The 19,512-nt window shown below is 34.8% G+C and overlaps 1 protein-coding gene across 1 annotated transcript in view; it reads left to right on the forward strand.

Annotated features, from left to right (window-relative positions):
• LOC149785853 (C-Maf-inducing protein-like) overlaps positions 1-19,512 on the forward strand; it is a 137,050-nt gene that overhangs the window by 52,845 nt on the left and 64,693 nt on the right. The window contains exons 6-8 of the mRNA XM_089931142.1: positions 5,468-5,571; positions 13,518-13,619; positions 18,913-19,002. Of these exons, the coding sequence (XP_089787268.1) occupies positions 5,468-5,571; positions 13,518-13,619; positions 18,913-19,002 (296 nt within the window). The remainder of the gene's footprint in view (positions 1-5,467; positions 5,572-13,517; positions 13,620-18,912; positions 19,003-19,512) is intronic.

Genomic DNA, 19,512 nt, shown 5'->3' on the forward strand with positions numbered 1-19,512 from the left:
CATTGCCTGATTGCAATCGCTTGTTAGGCATACAATGCTTGACATTGCCTGAATACAATAGCTTGTTAGGCATACAATTAGAGTTAAACTGTGACTGTAAAAATGTTCTACAATAAAACGTTCTACAAATCGTTTATAGTGGTTATGATGTTAAGTTTTCAGCTGATCAAATTTGAAATTTTTAAAAAATCTTTTTTTTTAATGAGGTTCATAGTTGGGCAGAGCTGTAAGAGACAGTGGTATAATATGCTTTTGTTGTTGTTGTTGTGGGGTTTAATGCCATTTTTCAGCACAGGATAGGCTATGTATGGTGGCCAGTATTAATGGTGGAGGAAGAACCCGGGAAACCCCTGGGAAGAACCACCGACCCACGAGAAGCTACTGGCAAGCTTTCTCACATACCCACATTGGCCGAATCCTGGACTCGAACCCACACAGGGTATAATATGCAAATGTTTGATTATGATTAGGGCTTGTCATGCAGTAAGTCTCGTATTTTTTACCATACATTAATTAAGTCATTTAGGGACCTGTTTTTAGAGCTTTACAAGATACCTATGCTTATAGTGGGTAAGATGTAGTTTTTTTTCCCCATAATTCTTTTTATCATTTGCTCATACCTAGTGTGCTTAACAAAGTACTTTATGTTACTGATGTTGCAGTATTTAAAGCAATGGGGTAACTTTGAGTCTAAAGATTAATACTATTACTAATAATAATAATACTTTATAGAGAGTGACTCGTGTAGTCGAAGGCTCTTGTCCTCTGAGGCTCTTTTAAGCAAGGATGTATGACAGTGCATATCATTCAGAGCGTTACTAGATGTCACTGTTTAGCTTAACATAATAAATTCTATTATAATTTACTAATAACATGCACATGCTCATGGTATCAACTCTGAAATACTATAATTTGAAATGAGAGAACCATCAATTCATTGCATATTACAGAGGCTTAAATTGCATAAATTGTTTGCATATAAATTGATCCCACCTATTTTGTTCAGCCCACAAAGAACAGCTAGACTAGATGAAGAGATCAATTTACTGTCTGTGTCTATCATGTTCTATAAGCATTTTTTAAAAATGGTTTTAGTTACATTTTTTCATTTTAATATTGGCTTGGCATGCATGCCATGTTCTTATTCATTTGTCATTTTGTTCTGACTTGTCGTCACCATACAGTTGGGATACAGAATTTGAGCAGCAACCATTAGCAGCATTTGAACTTGTCTCTATGGATTTTGTACGTACAATCGTGATGAAGAGTGCACCAAAGTCATGTGAATTTGATCCAGTTCCAACATCACTGTTGCTTTAGTGCTTAGATCCAGTATTGCCTTCACTAACTGATGTTATTAATACCTCTCTCTCATCAGGGGAATTCCCATCATTTTTCAAAACTGCCATTGTAAAGCCTCTGCTGAAGAAACCAACCGCCCAGTTTCTAATCTCCCATTCATATAAAAAATCTTAGAAAAGGTTGTTCTGGCCCAGCTTCTATATCATCTTAAAAGCAAACATTTTTTTTAGCAATGTACAATCTGCATATCACCCTTGCCACAGTACTGAAACTACTCTTCTAAAAGTAGTTAATGACATTCTCTCTGCATTGGATAGTGGAAAGATTACAGTCCTCACCCTCCTTGAATTGTCTGCAGCATTTGACACAATAGACCATGATATATTACTTCACCGTCTCCAGCATGTATTTGGCATTCATGATACAGCCTTACTGTGGTTCAAGGCCTACTTGGTCAACAGGATACAAATTGTATGTGCAAATGGAATACACTCCAGCCCAGTTGATATATGTTGTGGCGTTCCACAGGGGTCTGTTCTTGGACCTGTTCTCTTCATTCTATACACTCAGTCACTCTCAAGTGTCATAGATCATCATCCAGTGTCTCACCAATTGTACGCTGATGACACCCAAATATACAAATCTAGCCACCCAACTGAAGTTGATTCTACCATCCAAGGTGTAGAGAGGTGCATTTCTGATGTGAAATCATGGATGACTTGTAACAAGCTGCAGATGGATGATGATAAAACCGAGGCCATTCTGATCACAACACAAATACTTTCCCATTCACATCCTTTACCTCAAACAATAAATATCGGCAACACCAACATTAAATTCACACAGTCAGTAAGAAACCTATGTGTTACTCTGGACAGTACTCTCACATTGCACCAACATGTCATGAATATATGCAAGGCTGCATATCTTGAGCTGAGACGCATCAGCTCAATTCGCAAATATCTTTCAGTTGATGCCACTAAAACACTTGTGTGTTCATTAGTACTTTCAAGACTGGACTATTGTAACTCAATTCTGTCTGGTTCATCTCAATATCTACTCCAGAAATTTCAAAAAGTTCAAAACACAGCTGCTCGGATCATACTTAGAGTACCACTATCAGAGCACACCTTCCCGCTGCTCTGTACCCTACGCTGGCTATCCATTCGATCCAGAATCAAACACAAAATTTGTTCTCTGTGCTACGTTTCACTGTCGGACTCTAGTCCAACATACCTATCTAACCTCACCCATGTGTACACATCAGAAGATACTTACGCTCCTCTTCTGACAAATGTATACTCATTATTCCCACTATGAAAACAAAGTCATATGGACAGTGTTCTTTTGCATACCAAGGCCCAGCAATGTGGAATGAATTGCTCACTGAACTTAGACACAAAGACACAGTGATCACATTCAAGAAGGCTCTCAAAACTCGACTGCAAGAACAAACTTAAAGACCTAATAATGTTTCCTACCAGAAAGATTCTCAGCATGTTTTTTATTTTTTTAAAATGTTTTTCTAATTTCATGGTATTTGTTTTTGTAATAATATTATTATGTTTCTTATCTTATAGGTGTTGCCTAATGTTGTAAAGCGCTTAGAGCTTCTAAAGATTAGGCGCTATACAAAGTCCTCATTATTATTATTATTATTATTATTTACATATTTACTACTTTTCTATCGTGAAAGACAATTGTTGTTTGTATACTTTACCTTGTTTTACTGGAACACTAATACACCCACCTTGTTTGGTGAAATGTTAACTAATAGAATACTAGAATTATTTGTAATAATACATGGACGTTTCTCAGCCTTTAAAATGTGTCTAACATTTGACAGTTTTCTTTCCCTTCATATTCTAGAGAATCATTTTTAGTTCACCTGGCTGTTAAGGCCATGTAAGCTTTGTCCTTTTATAAAATGACCTGACAGAATTTTACCAGATTTGAAAGAAAATATCCTGGCATAGCTATTTTAGTTTCAAATGATGCAGATGTACCATTAAATATGGCAACTGTTAAACAAATAGAAAATTTTATATGTGTTTGTGTGTGTGTGTGTGTGTGTGTGTGTGTGTGTGAGAGAGAAATAGAATTGGATTTTTAATGTAGCCTTAACAATTTTAGTTTTATCACTATGATGTCTGTAGTGTGACAGTTTATAGTAATGTCTAGCACTTGGACATCATGCCACAGACATGTAGCATGATGTTCCACCCAGTCACATTGTCCTGACACCAGGCCGACCAGTCCTAACACTTACCTCTAAATGCTGTGTGCCAAGTGAGGCAGCTGTTAGGTTAGTACCACTGAAAATTGTGTCAAAAAAACCAGCTCTCAAAATGCATGGAACAGAATTCAACCAGATTTGACATAAAGCATTTCTGGTGTGACAATATTTGCAATTTGTTCAGATCATGTTGATCGAACATCAAATATGGCCACTGTTACTAAAATTAGAAAAAGCTGTAAATGAATTTGTCTATTAAAAAAAAATACTCAAGAGAATTTAACAGAATTTAACAGGAAGCATTCAGTTTTGTACAAATGATGTTGCTTCACTATCTAATATGACCACCATCAGTAAAAAAAAAAAAACCTAAAAAAAAATGTTCTATAAAATCTGTTCAAGACAATTTGACAGTAAGCATCCTGGCATGAAAGTCTTTCAAATTTATACAAATGGTGCCAGTCTGCGATCTCAGAAACAGACCTTGACCAAATTTACAGAAAGCATCCTGGCAGGAAGTCCTTGTATGTCTTTACAAATAATGCTGATACACCTTAAAAGATGGCCTTCATTACAACAACAAAAATAAACTTTAACTGACTTTTTAGAAACCACTAATGAGAAGTTTGACCAGATTTGACAAAAAACATTCTGGCATAATGGGATTTCATATTTATAAAAAAATGATGTCTATTTGTTATTAAATGTAATCCTTATTAGTAAAAGTCAAGAACACGTCTCAAAAACTGTAAACACAATTTGTTCAAATTTGACAGAAAGTGTCTTGGTATTAGAGGCTTTTAATAGAGTTGAAATAAATAAAAAAATTTCCTATTTGAATATTTACTGAATTTATTTGGATAGGGATGAATATTCACCAGTGTTAATAAAGGTATTGAATTCATCCTCTCCTTTGTTTCCTTGAGTATTTATTGACACCTTTCCACTTCCAGCCAAGATGCATTGAAAACACTGAACTTGGTCATCTAAATTTAATGACATGACATTTTAATGGTCTTGACCAAATAGTGTGATGATTCATACAAAATCAGGTGTTTATCATGAAACCCAGCTAATGACCGTATACATCCCTCTAGTTCTGAAGATGGACAGGAAAGACTGGCAGAAACTTGATGACCTATTAAGCTAATGTGTGGAATATCTCCAAACATTCTCAAGGAAATAATATGCTAACAGTTAAAATTGCATGGACATGTGGCCAGTCTGAGTGAATTCTTTTTGGATATGTCTATTCCAGGTTTCTTTTTGAATGACTATATAGTGCCTATATTCAGACGTGATAAATAATTATTCTAAATGAAACCCATACGTAGGTTTTGACCTTTAACATATTCAATGCACATTGCAGTATGTGTGTAATAGCCGTTTGGTGTTAGTACACACTATAAAGACCATATCCAAGTTTGATCAGATTTGGTATGTAAGCTTATATCATCAAGAATCTCAGACAAGTGTAAGAATGAGGTGATCTTACATCTGATCGGGTTGCACTCTTTAGAGGTCATATTTGATTTCTGGTCAGATTTTGATACAATTTGGTATGTAAGCACATGCCATCAGGACCTTGGCTGGGTTCTGTTATGAGCGATGTGCATGTGTACTTGTATCTGATTGGCTGAACTTGTGAATACTCTTCAGGCCATATACAGTGTCATTACATGTGTGGACATTAGGCCACTTGGACTTTACAGAGTGTTTTAAGTCCGAGTTTTGTGATTATGGAGCCAGATCTGTTAACACATTATGCGACAGTAAATCAGAGTACATGCTGTTCACCGTTCATGGGTATGTACATAATGTAGGTACAAATGGGTATACAAAATATTTCTTCATTTGGCTATTTTATTTTTTTTTCAAAATAGGTGTTGACAATTACATTATTATTTGCATTATATCTGTTTCTTTCAGGATTTTGGAAAGTACCCAAAGTTAAGAATATTTGTACAGGAATATATACAGGCCCTGAATTGTCAGAATGACGGACTGCGAGTCGTTAAAGAGTTTGTTAAATGGTAAGTGTATATATATATATATATATATATATATATATATATATATATATATATATATATATATATATATATATATATATATATATATATATATATATATATATATATTAGATTTGTTAAGAGCAAGTACTCATAGGCTATTATTTTCATTTGCCAGAATTTGCATTTGTGTGTTTTTTCTCTTGGAAACACAAACAACGCTGTTATATTAAGAAGTTGTCATGGTGATGTGATTATAGATTTGTACTTCATTACATTGCTAAATACCAATAGTCATAATAGATTTTAGAGAGTGACCAAAGTTCCAAATTTTTGTATGTTTTTCTAGTCACACTTTAGTCCTCTTAAGAGCTGGATTACTAATAAAGACAGAGTGAAATAGAATGTTTTAAGTGAAAATAATAAGATGTCCAGAGATTGCTATCCTTTTCTATGAGGAAATCTGTCTGCACTGTGTCAGTGAAGACCAGAGTAAGGACATCTTGATTAAATTTGGCTTTTACTATTAGGTTGAATCTGTTATATCAGAGAAGAACAACTGGTATTAAAGAGAGAGAATTCATCAGTATTTAAGAAACGAGTCATCATTATTAGAGAAAAGCGTTAACAGCGTGCAAAAAAATCATCAGTAATCAGGATTAGAGGAGTCTTTGCAAAGAATAGTCATCAGTATAAAAGTAGACAATATTACAGTAGTCATCAGTATTATAGAAAAGTCATCAGTTGCAACAATGGATATCAGTCTTACAGAAGAGTCACCAGAAAAGAATCATCCATATTAGAGAAAATTCAACAGTTGCAAATAAAATGAGTCATCGCTATTAAAGAAAATAGTCATTAATATTAGAGAAAGAGTCGTCAGTATTAGAGGATGAGTCATCAGTATTGGGGAAAAGGTCAACAGCATCAGAGAAAAGAGTTCTTAGTATCTGGAACAAAATCTTGTTTGCATAACTCGTCCTATAGTTTTTGATGGACTTGATGAATGTTATGGTCTTCAGCTGTACATGTGCATATTAATAAATCACTTTGCTCCTGCAGTTTTTCAAAGTTATTGAACCTTTTGTCATGTAGTTTAATACACTTTATGACACAATCTTGATAGCACAACTAGTCCAGATCGCCATAAAACTTGTCAAATATTGTGGTCATGACCAGAAGAAATGTACATAATGTTAAAACACTTTATTCCCATTGTCTGTAGATTTTTTTTGCTGTCTTTGACTTGCAGGTTTGTCTTTGGTAGAATCTAAGAGCAAATAGTTTCTCGGTCGATGGATCAACATGTTACTTGGTAAATAATGTGATCATCATTTTAAGATCAGCTTATTGACAAATCACTGTGCGTATATGATTTTTTTTGTTATAGTTTTTGGCCTTTTGACTTGGAGCATGATATAGCATGTGACCTAATCTTGTGAACACAAGTAGTTGCAGTTTTCATGGTATTACCATGAAACTTTGTCCATATCATGGTCATCATTTTAAGATGCACATATTGGCAAATCAATATTTGTTAAGAGTTATTGCCCATTGTGGCCTTTTGAAAGGAGACAGAATCATGAATGCAACTTTTCTTTTTCATTTTTAGTTCTTCTGGCCATTGACCATCAAATGCTATGGGATGGCCTATTGTCTTTTGTCCATCCATTTTTAAAAGTTTGTTATCAGTGCTCTTAAAACTGGAGGATTGCCATGAAACTTCAAACACACATTCGTCCCATGGTTGTACCATTCTTTAATCCAATATGGCCACCACAGCAGTGATTTTGAAAATCTTGTTATTGCTACACCTCCTGACTGGATGGTCATATCTAGATGGGTTTTCATGAAAATACTTTTATGATGTCTAGTTGGTGCTAAATGAAATGGTGCTATGGCTCTGTGTCATCCATTTTGAAATTCTTATTACTGTTCCCCAAATGTAATGTCAAATAAACATTGGGTTTCACCAGAAGACTTCTTATGATGTCTAGTTGGACCTAAATGAAAATGGTCTTAATATGACCTCCAGTAGGTTTGCTTTGGTAGCCATCTTGAAAAAAATCTGAACACCGGTTCACCTAAATGGAAAGTCATATTGATATTGTTTTCTCCAGATGACTTCTTAGTTGATACTAAATCAAAATGAAGTCAATCTTACATCCATTATGGCCACCGTGGATGGTAGCCATCATAAAAACCTTATTGTTGCTCCACCATTTGCATAAACAATAATGCACATAAAACGGCCTTGACTATCTGACTACACTGAATGATTTTGAGGTCTCTGCTTGTTTTGTCTGATCCAGACTTTGTTACTGGGATTAGGTTCAAATTTGTCAAGGCATGTGCTAGAATTATTTCAGGAGAATTATGTGTGTATATTTTCTATAGATTCATCTCCATCATGGGGTATGGGTTGGATGCAGTGGAAGAAGAGGGATATTTAAAAAAGTGAATTGCACACAAGTCCTCTTACTCTTGTTATCTTTATTTAATTTGTATTGTCTGTTGGCTTTTCTCAATGATTCTGTGTTATTTATATCTGTATTTTATACTTGACCTTTCTCTAAATTCAGGTTAATGGTTTACCTGACCAGTGACATTTTATGTTGTAAACAACACAATACGTAGCTAAAATTTCACTGTGACTATAGATTAAATGTTCAGATCATTAGTAATTGTAAACATGTTTACTACAGTTTGACTTAAAGATAATCATGATTCTGACCTTAGAAAGTTCCAGATAGGAAATTTCCCATTAAGTTGACAGAATATTTCCAGAAAATAGTAATTGTGACCTAGGTCAAGTGGAGGGGTATATGAGCTTGTTTACGTTAGGATTATTCATTCTTGCCATAGCATTTGAAGCAGAATCAGTCTTATTGCTATGTTCAGTTTTTATTTGGGTGAATTTATTTATTCAAAATATTATTCACTGGAATTACAATGTGCTTAATAATCTTGGACTAGAATATTAATTTGGAATTATAGTGTATTTAGTCAAGAACATTTTGGATTACATTATTGTAATATTATCAAAAGACTGTTAACTGTAACACATTGCCACATTCTAGGCCATTGCAACATTAGCACATTCAAGATTACAGGCACATAAACACATTCAGTATTCAGATTTATTTGGAACACAACTGGAATTCAGTTGGAACTCTACATTTGGACTTGATAGCATGTTTAAGACTATTTGTGATTTAATTAACAATGCTGTTAAGTTCTTTTTAAATTTTCACTTTGTATTCATAATACTATGTTCTTGTGACAGTTCTTTGCCATAATCACTCTAGCTTGAATTTAGTTTATGCATGATATGTTTATATTGATGGCTGGAGGCGAGTTATCTGTTAGTATATAAAACTTTTGTGAAAATGTTTCCTATCATGTGGTGAGTATGTTTCTTGTGAATATAAGAGAAACATATCTGAATGACAGTATCGAGTCCAGTTTAAAGGGTATGAGAGCTAAAATGAAGTGGAAAAAGAAAGAGGCAGTTGATTAGGTTGCAAGTTTATGACAGATGCAAAATACTGAAAGCTATTTAACTCATTCGGCCCCGGAGGTTTTTGTTGTTTTCACCTGAAATGCGAGTAGGAAAGACATTTTGGGGGCTATTTCTGAATACATTGTAATATTTTGCCTTTCAACAGATGGACCCATCATTTTTGTATGGAGACCACTCTTTGTTCCAAATGCCCACCTGATCCTAGTTTTTGCAAAGGTTCACCTGTCTGTGTGCAGTTCAGACCAGTCTGCCTTAGATCTGAGGCCAAAAGGTCTAAAGTCCAGACAGGCAAAATCGCATTCTGACCATGATCAAATTTTGGGTGATAAAAAAACGGGTCCAAAAAATTAGGTTTTTCCATTGTATTTTGTAGTGCAAGTAGAACTTCAGATTATTTGGTATCATTGTAGAGCTACATCTGTCTGCTTTTTTGTAATACCACCCACTTTGGTGTATCTTAAATGACCATGATGCTGCAGAGCTTGGAAATAGGGTACAGCCTCATCACGCCTACAGATGGGATTGGGGCCGAATGAGTTAAGCATTTTTGTAAATGAATTAAGTAAAAGACACTCGTCATGTTAGGAGGAGACACATTTATAGACAGAGGGTATCACAGTATCTCTGATTAAAGTATGAATTCAGTTGAAATAGGAAAGCTTTCTTGAAAATATGTACTCTGGATTATTGAACATGATGATGTGGAAATCTTAGGCATTGTGGCAGTTGACTGTTCCTAGCCTGTGCAGTGATTGTTACTGTTTTGTGGGCGATATTTGTTAAAATCAGGGGTAGAAAAATTCATTGCCTGGTAGTACAGGGCAACCAAAAATTATTGCTGGGCAACTTATTTGCAATTTGAAATTCCCTGTTACACAACACAGAAACATGTAAAATACAATCATGTTAGGAATTATGATGGCATTTTTTGTTTTTTGTTGCCAACAAACATTTGATAGATAAATTGTCCTTTTGGGTAGCAATGCCAGGTGCGGGAATTATATCCGTATAGTAGAGTGTTGGGTGGTTTCAGTAGGAAAGAAGTTCACATGTGTTGGCTGTTCATTATCAGATTAGGGGACCACATTCTATAATACTTGCCTCTTTGGGGTGAACCCATAAAGAAACAAGACTTTAGAATGCTTCATCTTACATCTTTGCTTTGACCAACTGAATGCCTATAATTTTGCAGTACACTTTTGGTCAATGCTGTAGAGCATGTTGTTGCTAATTTTAGCCAAGTCAAATCAGTATATTGTTTTTGCGTACTATATTGGCTAGTTGAGTATTGGATAAGCAGAAATCCCACGTGGAAAGTTTACATGAACTTGACGCTTTAGACACAGGAATAATAATACTGTATCAGGTTTGCGATCATTTGAACCATAATAATGTAAACACAAAATTGCTTACAGGCAACTACTAGAAAACTGACCAACAACAAAATGCCTAGTTTGATAAATCAGTTCCCAAACCTGTATTTGTATTGATTGGTGGAGACACATTGATAACATTACAGATTCAGGGGCTGTTTTATTGGACTCCAAAACACTGTCAAACAAGGAAATTTATTGATTTTAAAAATCAAACTTCTGTACCTCTCAGACAGACTCAAACGAGTGTGTCAACATTTATGACAGCAGCAGTTTGTGGGGCAACAAGAAAAATATATGGGCAAGCAGTTTTTCAAATCTGTTTGCCCAGAGACAACCATGGATTTTAAAAGTTTTTCTACCCCTGAATATTCTTAATGAATATTTTCTAATAAAGAACATAGTCCATGGGAATTTTTTATTCAGACCTGCCAACCCTTATGGTTTTGCTGTAAGTCTTATGGAAATGATGCGTAAAGTATGGACTTATGGAGTAAAAGGAAAAATTGCAAAATACAATTATTTGCAATAAAATCCAGGTAATAACATGTCTGTGTTTGATTCGGATCAGAGTTTCATATTAGATTTAGAGGAATCAGTCAGGGATTGAGACACTTGACACTGCGTATATTTTGTGATAAAAATGTTTGCATTATGAAGCTTACGCTTATTGTGTGTCATTTTATTATACAAATGGTGTTCAGCAAGCGTTAGGTCAAGTAGAAACAGACAATAAGCCTCTTGAAAAGTTTTAATAGTACAGACTAATGAAATGAAATATTTAGATTCTTGGCAAAAAAGCAGGAAGGTACAGTGACATTTAGTGGACATTATGTGTTCATTTGAGTATGTCACATGGTGGGAAAGTTGAAGAGATTTAATTTTTATTAAGGATTACATAAAGTTGAGAGATACCTTTCAGTTCTGTAGCGTTTGGAACTGCAGTTTGTGAAACTGTATTGGAGGTAATTAAGATTCATGTAAACTTTACAAACGTTTGAGTTGAATGTGATGTTTACCATCACTGCATCAGTTCTGAATCACACTTCTGGACTTTTCAGTGCATGTTTTCCAACTTGATGGTAGCCGCAGACAATATTTTGTTACACTTTACTGAAAACAGGTTCAGCTGAGGGAACAAATCTACTACCTTACTGAGAAGGTCTTGTTAGGGTTGGCAAGTCTGCTGTATCAATTGCACAGACTAGCATTATTGTCTGTGTGAACATCAGTGTGAGAATATATCTGTCCATAACCTAGATTAACTTAAGTGTTAAAGTTTTCTTTTTACATGATTAAGTAAAAGGTAGGCAATATATCTGTCCATAACCTAGATTAACTTAAGTGTTAAAGTTTTTTTTACCTGATTAAATAAAAGGTTGCAATATATCTGTCCATAACCTAGACTAACTTAAGTGTTAAAGTTTATTTTACCTGATTAAATAAAAGGTGGGCTGGATAGATATGTGGTCTCTTGTTTGATAGTGAACAAGTCCTGTGATTAGGTAAATAATTTACATGGAACTTTATGAACACTGCTTCTTTAATTCACCTGGTGGTAAGGACATTTGAACTTATGGTATGGCCTTTTGTCCATAGTACATAATTTGGCATTCATCAGCAATTGTTATTGTCTATTACCTCACAAAAACTGCCAGACCAATTATAAACAAACTTGGCACTGAGCATGCTTGTATAGGGGTCTTTTAGGTTTGTACAAAAGATAACCTATCCACCTTCAAATATGGATGCCATTACTAAATATAGGGAAACCTTAAAACAACTTCTTTCCCTAAATCGCTGAACAGTTTTGGCTAAAATTTGACACAACGCCTCATGGTATTAAGACCTTTAATATTTGTAAACATTTTGCAAGCCTGCCTTCAAATATGGTGTTACTAAAAATAATGACTTTGTCTCCAAAACCATTGAATAGAATTTGATTACATTTAACCAAAAAACATCCTGTATGAACCCCTTTCAAGCTGTTGCATAAGATAACAGTCACTGGTCAAATATGGTCACTGTTGCTAAAAATGTCATCTAATTAACTACTGAACAGAACTGACCAAATTTATAGAAAATGTTTATACTTAAATGATTTCAGATTTATTCAAAGGATGTCATTGAACCATCAAATATGACTGACAATAAGTAGAAAAAATGTGACCAACTTCATCTATAATAACAATACAGAACAGAATTTGAGCAACTTTGACACAGTAGGATCCTGGCATTGTAGTATTGGACAAATGGTGCTGATGTTCCATCAGATTCAGATGTTGTTGTTGTTGTGGGGTTTAACACCATTTTTCAGCACACGATAGGCTATGCATGGCAGCCAGTATTAATGGTGGAGGAAGAACCCGGGAAAACCCAGGGAAGAACCACCGACCCACGAGAAGCTACTGGCAAGCTTTCCCACATACCCACATTGGCTGAATCCTAGATTCGAACCCAGACAGAGGTGAGATGGCAGTGATCCGTAATGAAGAGCGCTTTAGACCACTTGGCCACTTGGGGCCCCAGATTCGGATGTAGATACTAGAGAAAGCTTGAAACATTGTGTTCATAACATGCCGTTGTCAATAGTATTATCCATACTCGGATATCATGGCTGACTATAAAAGCATTTGGCTGTTAGGCCAATGTCAGTCAGGCAACTGGTCTTAGGCCTACTTGGGTCTTGTTTTCTTTGTTCCTTTCCCTAATAGTGCATAACACTAGATAATACTTGTTAATGTACTCCATGCACTTGCAGTACCACTATTTTCGTTTTGCTCTGTTTACATCTCTTAGTATCACTGTTGTAAAAAAAAAAAATGCTAGATATACACATTTACCTTACAGTTTTTAAACTGTAAGGTAGGTTTACATTTTTCAGAGACTCGGCTTAATATGGCGGCTTTTATTGAAAAGCTTGCAACATCATGCAAGGTCTTGGGCCCTGCTTATTTTCACTATTAATACAAATTACTTATTTTCACTATTAATAAAAACTTCTTATTCATAGATTTATTCACTTGTCTATTTATTTCAAGCTATTTATTGATCTGTTTTTTTTTTTTCAGCATGCATGGTCCAGCAAGTGCATGTCCTCATCCAAGAGTCCTACCAAATCTTGTGGCAGTCTGCCTGGCTGCAATATATGGATTTTATGAAGAGAGGAAAGCGTAAGTTATGCTGTATACATTGTTACAACTATATGGTCTTAAACTAAGTAACAGAAAAGAGCGAAAACCAATAAGCTTGGTAAAATTCAACAAATAATTTATTTCTCTAAAATACAAAGTAAAAATTTAAAAGAACTGAAAGTATTGTGAATTAAATCCCAAATAGTACTAAAAGTTCTATCACATGTCCAGAAGTATAGAGTATTCCAATTGGATTCCAATCTTGAATGTGCTTATGTACCAGTGTCCTGGAATAATGATAATGTATGAACAGTCATGATGTATCACAATGATATAATCCAAATTGTCTCTAATTGAATTCACAATTATCCCAAAATAGTGATTTAGTCTGAAAGCATTAACAATCACTTTGCAATTCCAATGAATAATTTAAATAAACACATCCTTGCAAATTAAAACTGAACACAACTACAAGGCTGATTCCACTTCAGATTGTTAAGATAAGGTATAAATAATTCTGATGTAAACAACCTTAATATAGAAATCTAAGACACAATCAGAGGACCAGGATTAGGGTCTTTAGTCCATTTTCAGAACATTCTAAGTTATAAACAAGATCAGGTCTATTTGGTAAAACAAATATGTGTGTTTCCTCGTGCACTGTTTTAAAAATTAGTGTAGGTAGGTAGTTATATATATATATATATATATATATATATATATATATATATATATATATATATATAGAGAGAGAGAGAGAGAGAGAGAGAGAGAGAGAGAGAGAGAGAGTAGATTGGACTTTTATGGATTTTATATAGTGAGGGAGGTACAAGTTATTCTTTATATATATATGCTTTAGCAGTGGGATTTATATGGATTTTCATGTCCACCAGTATTTTGTATCTGTGTGTGATTTTGTATGCCAATTTTTGTGTCAAAAGCCTTATTTCAATGCACCTATTTAGACCATTACCTGCAATATTGGTGAAGCTTGGGATAAAGGTGTATTGCACAACTGAACTCTTGTTTTGCTTTGACCTACTTTCTTTGGTTTTATTCAACAAAGATTAAAGATCTTGTAAGGACTTTTATTCCAAAACCTTTTCAATTAATCCAAATTTTGCTTTTTGAGGTGAACATGTTAAATAAACTTTTCATGATTTATTCACCACTGTGTTAAAACATCAATTGTACAGCAACCGCTGTACATACTCTTTTATCAAAAGATACTGTAACGTGAGGAAGATTTTTGGGATAATCATAAACATGACTTATGGCAGAATTATTTAATGCAATATAATGGAACCATTTGATACAGTGAAATGGAAGCTTTTGATACAGTGTAATGGAAGCTTTTGATCCAAGGTAAAGAAACCTTTTGATATGGTGCAATTGAACCTTTTGATCCAAGGTAAAGAAACCTTTTGATATTATGTAATGGAACCTTTTGATGTAATGTAATTGAACCTGTCGATAGAGTGTAATGGAAACTTCAGAGGTATAGATATGAAAAGTTTTGATCAATTTTCAGTACTAGTTTTTAATCTGCTTTGATTACATGGAATAATGTTGTCAAGCTTATGTGCTGAGACACTCCCTTGTATAGTTGATACTTCGTTGGTTGTAAGATTCGGGAGTTTTTCGAATCATCCTACATTTTCCTCTTTTTTTTTTTGCAATCCCCTTGGTCTTTCCTACTTTTATTAAATGAAGTTTTAGTTTTTATATTCCTGCCTTAAGGCAGAACATTCTTTTAATATCCATGTTTTGTTTCCACACAATACTCTGACTTGTCGACCATCTACAGTGACCAAACTTTGTAAAAACTTGCACTAGGGGTAAGGAAGAATACTATTAATTTGGGAAGCAAAGGTCACTTTGACTGAAAGAAGAAAAATGTTTCTGCACAGTGACTTGAATTCTCCACTATCTATTGTGACCCAACTTAGCGGATGACCTGCGCTTCAGGTAAGGAAGAACCTTATTGATATTGGGTGGAAAAGGTCAAAGGTCAAGGTAACTGACTGAAGGAGAAAAATAGTTTTTGTACATTAACATTGGTTCTAAATCGTGGAACTGGACCAAACATTTTGGATAGCTTGCATTTGGAATGATTAGTCATAGTCATTATAACCAAAAGAAGAAAAATGGTTTTGCACAAAAACTTCAGTTAGCAACCAAATACTGTCACCCAAATTTGTGGATGATTTGTTGGGTAAGAATGGAGTTTATTCATTTTGGGGTCAAAGGGCAAGGTCACTGACTGAAAGAAGACAATTCTTTCTGCACAATAACTTTAGTTCTAGACCTTATGCCTTGAGCAAAGTTTGTGGAAGTCTTGCACTTAAGGTATGGAAGAGGTCTACTGATTTGGTGGTTAAAAGGTCAAAGGTCAAAGGCATTGTGGTGTAAAGATAAAGGGGTTTTGTAGAATACCTTTTATGCTAGAGTACGTTCCTTGACAAAACTTTGTAAATGGCTTGCACTCAGTGTAATACAGAAACCTGTAGATTTTGGATCTAAAAGCCAGAGGTCATGATAAAGTCTAATATCAAATAAAATAATGGTTTCTGCACAATAACTGTAGTTCAAGACCACATGCCTTGCCCAGAGGTCCAGGTCACTGAGTCCTATTGGGTCCAGCCTACCGTGCCCTATCAGTACCTACATGGAGGACTATAAAATGGGGTGGAATATAATGTGGTGTTCACCATACTCTTATGTCTTTGGTTTCTTATAAACTATTTGTTTTATGACAAATCATAACCTAAAGAATTTTTTACCTATTTATTCTTTCTTTCCAGTGTAATTAGTTGTTCTTACACAGCTTATGGTGTTCTCTTCTACTGAGAGTGTACATATTTGCTAAGCACTTTGACTGTTGGGGGGCCATGTTTGAAAAGAAGATGGCATATTCATTTCTGATCTTTTTTCATTGTTTCTTCTTTAAAGCAGTCATCATTTGGATAGAAAATTAGACTAATAAGTCAGGTGAAAAATGTAGATAGAATTAAGCAAAAGGAACATCAGACCCTGGCTGGATATGAGAGGTCTTTGATTAAGGAAGGTGACCATTATGCAAGCTTAAATTGTATGTCAACCATTTCCCACCTTTTTGAACAATTCATTCCTACTTTATCCAGAATTTTCACTGAGGAAGCTGGAAAGACCCCAAAACTATTTTGGGGTGATACTTATTTCATCCATTGTTTTTTTTTTTGTTGTTGTTGTTTGTATTTGGGGGACTTGAAGGGATCTTAATCCAGATATGGCTATGAAATAGTGCCCATTCTATTCGTGAAATAGTTTGCATTCTATTTCATGGAATAGTGTCCATTCTGTTTTATGTAATAGTGTCCATTTTTTTTATGAATGTAGTGTCCATTTATTTTCATGAAATGTAGTGTCCATTCTGTTTCATGAAATGTAGTGTCCATTCAATTGCATGAAATGTAGTGTCCATTCTTTTTCATGGAATAGTTTCCATTCTATTTTATGAAATATAGTGTCCATTCTATTTCATGTAATATAGTGTCCATTCTATTTCATGTAATATAGTGTCCATTTCATGAAATAACTGTTCTGTTTGGCCTAGTGGTTAGAGCATCCACCTCAGATGTGGGAGGTTGTGGGTTCGATCCCTGGCCAAGTCCTACCAAAGACTTACAAAAATGGTACTAACAGCAGCCTTGCTCGGCATGGTGTCAGGATAATGTGACTGGGTGGGACATCATGCTACATGTCTGCAGCATGATGCTCCAGTGCTTGACGTCACTATAAACTGTCACACTGTAGACATCGTAGCAATATGACTGAAAAATTGTTAAAACTACATTAAAAATCCAAATCACACACACACACACACACATTTCATGAAATAGTGTCTGTTCTATTTCATGAAATAGTGTCCATTCTATTGCATGAATTAGTGTCCATTCGATTTCATGGAATAGTGTCCATTCTATTTCATGAAATAATATCCATTCTATTCCATGGAACAGTGTCCATTCTGTTTCATGAAATGTAGTGTCCTTTCAGTTTCATGAAATGTAGTGTCCATTCTGTTTCATGAAGCGTAGTGTCCATTAAATTAGATGAAATGTAGTCTATTCTTTTTCTTGGAATAGTGTTCATTCTATTTCATGGAATAGTCTCCATTCTGTTTTATGGAATAGTGTCCATTCTATTTCGTGGAATAGTGTTCATTCTATTTCATGGAATAGTGTCCGTTCTATTTCATGGAATAGTGTCCAATCTATTTCAGTGCTATTTGTATTTTTACAATAGGAAAATGGACCATGATTAGTCCTATCTGTATGTTTACAATAGCAAGATGGACCATGATTAGTCCTATCTGTAAGTTTACAGTTGGAAAATGGACCATGATTAGTCCTATCTGTATGTTTACAATAGGAAAATGGACCGTGATTAGTCCTATCTCAGTATTTTTACAACTGGAAAATGGACGTGATTAGTCCTATCTCTGTTTACAATACCAAAATGGAACATGATTAGTCATATTTCTCGAATTGTCTTCTTCCGTCTGAATGTGTGTACATTGGTACTATCACTTCAGCCCTCCAAGCCATTGGTATTATAATGGTCACAACTAGTATAACTGCAACTCTAGTTATTTTTTACTAGAGATATTTTATTGCAGCCTCTTCAAAGTAGGGCGATTCGGCCAATGTGGGTATGTGAGAAAGCTTGCCAGTAGCTTCTCGTGGGTCGATGGTTCTTCCCGGGGTTTTCCCAGGTTCTTCCTCCACCAATAATACTGGCTGCCATGCATAGTCTATTATGTGCTGAAAAATGGCGTTAAACCCCACAACAACAACATCAAAGTAGGGCCGGGATTGATGGAAAATATGTACTAATTGGAAAAGTGTCCGTTATGATTGAAGGATTAATTCATGTTGTTTGCAAAAGATTTTAAAGGATGGACATAAACAGCTAGACTTGTCACTATTTCAGGTTCTTAATATACAAGAAAGAAAGATTTGTTTAACATACTTGAAACATTAATCACCCTGTTACATGTTTCATTCACCAAAATGAAGTGAAAGCTGAAAATATACCCCAGAATCATATATGATAAGTACATCAAGGTTAAAGTTCAAATGGATTTGCAAAACATTGCTTCCACTCAAGCACTAGGAAAAGGTTCTCACCATTATACAGTGAATTACTGTTGTTTCAGCTCATATGGTATTTGAAAGCAAGAATTAGTTTTAGAAACAAATTGAAGCATTAATTAGTTTTAGAAACATTTGAAAAATAAGTGTATCAGTATCGCACCTTGTGATAAAATGATTTTTTTATTTTACTGCAGGGTAATGCAGGACAATCTAGCATCGAGTCAATGGGACCCATTAGAGTGGGAGAGAAAGCTCCTTGGCTATATCAGCATGATGGAGACCATGTACGTATGATTGAATGGTATTTACCATTGTATATTGTAAACCCCAACTATAAACACTGTTGACCCAAATTCACTAATAGTCTAATGTTCTTCATTAGCAAAGGGTCATTGATCAATGTCGTTTCAGATTGATTCTTTCATATGAACATTTTAAACCAGGTGCCTCCATGCAGAATGTTCACTGCAAGCCAAATTAGTTGACCAGTGAGACCACTTAAGAGGTCTACAATTTCTGCTTTAATCTAAAGTTTCAATAAATAGTAACTTTAATTTATTTTTGTTCATTTTAATGGCACCTTTAACACATTATCATGCCAAAGAAATGGGAGTTATGTGCCTTTCCCAAGGACACATGGAGGCAGTCAGCCAGACCTGCAACCCTTGGATTACAAGTCCAACACTCTACCAACTAAGCTGCCATTGCTTGCAAAATTAACCTTTGCAGAAGTAAGAACAATGTTGGTTCATGTAGAGACATTCATTACTACAGCAAAATACTACACCAGATGA

The sequence above is a fragment of the Sinohyriopsis cumingii genome, chromosome 13 (assembly GCF_028554795.1).
Source record: "Sinohyriopsis cumingii isolate HCF-2022 chromosome 13, ASM2855479v2, whole genome shotgun sequence".
In the NCBI taxonomy this organism is placed as follows: domain Eukaryota; kingdom Metazoa; phylum Mollusca; class Bivalvia; order Unionida; family Unionidae; genus Sinohyriopsis; species Sinohyriopsis cumingii.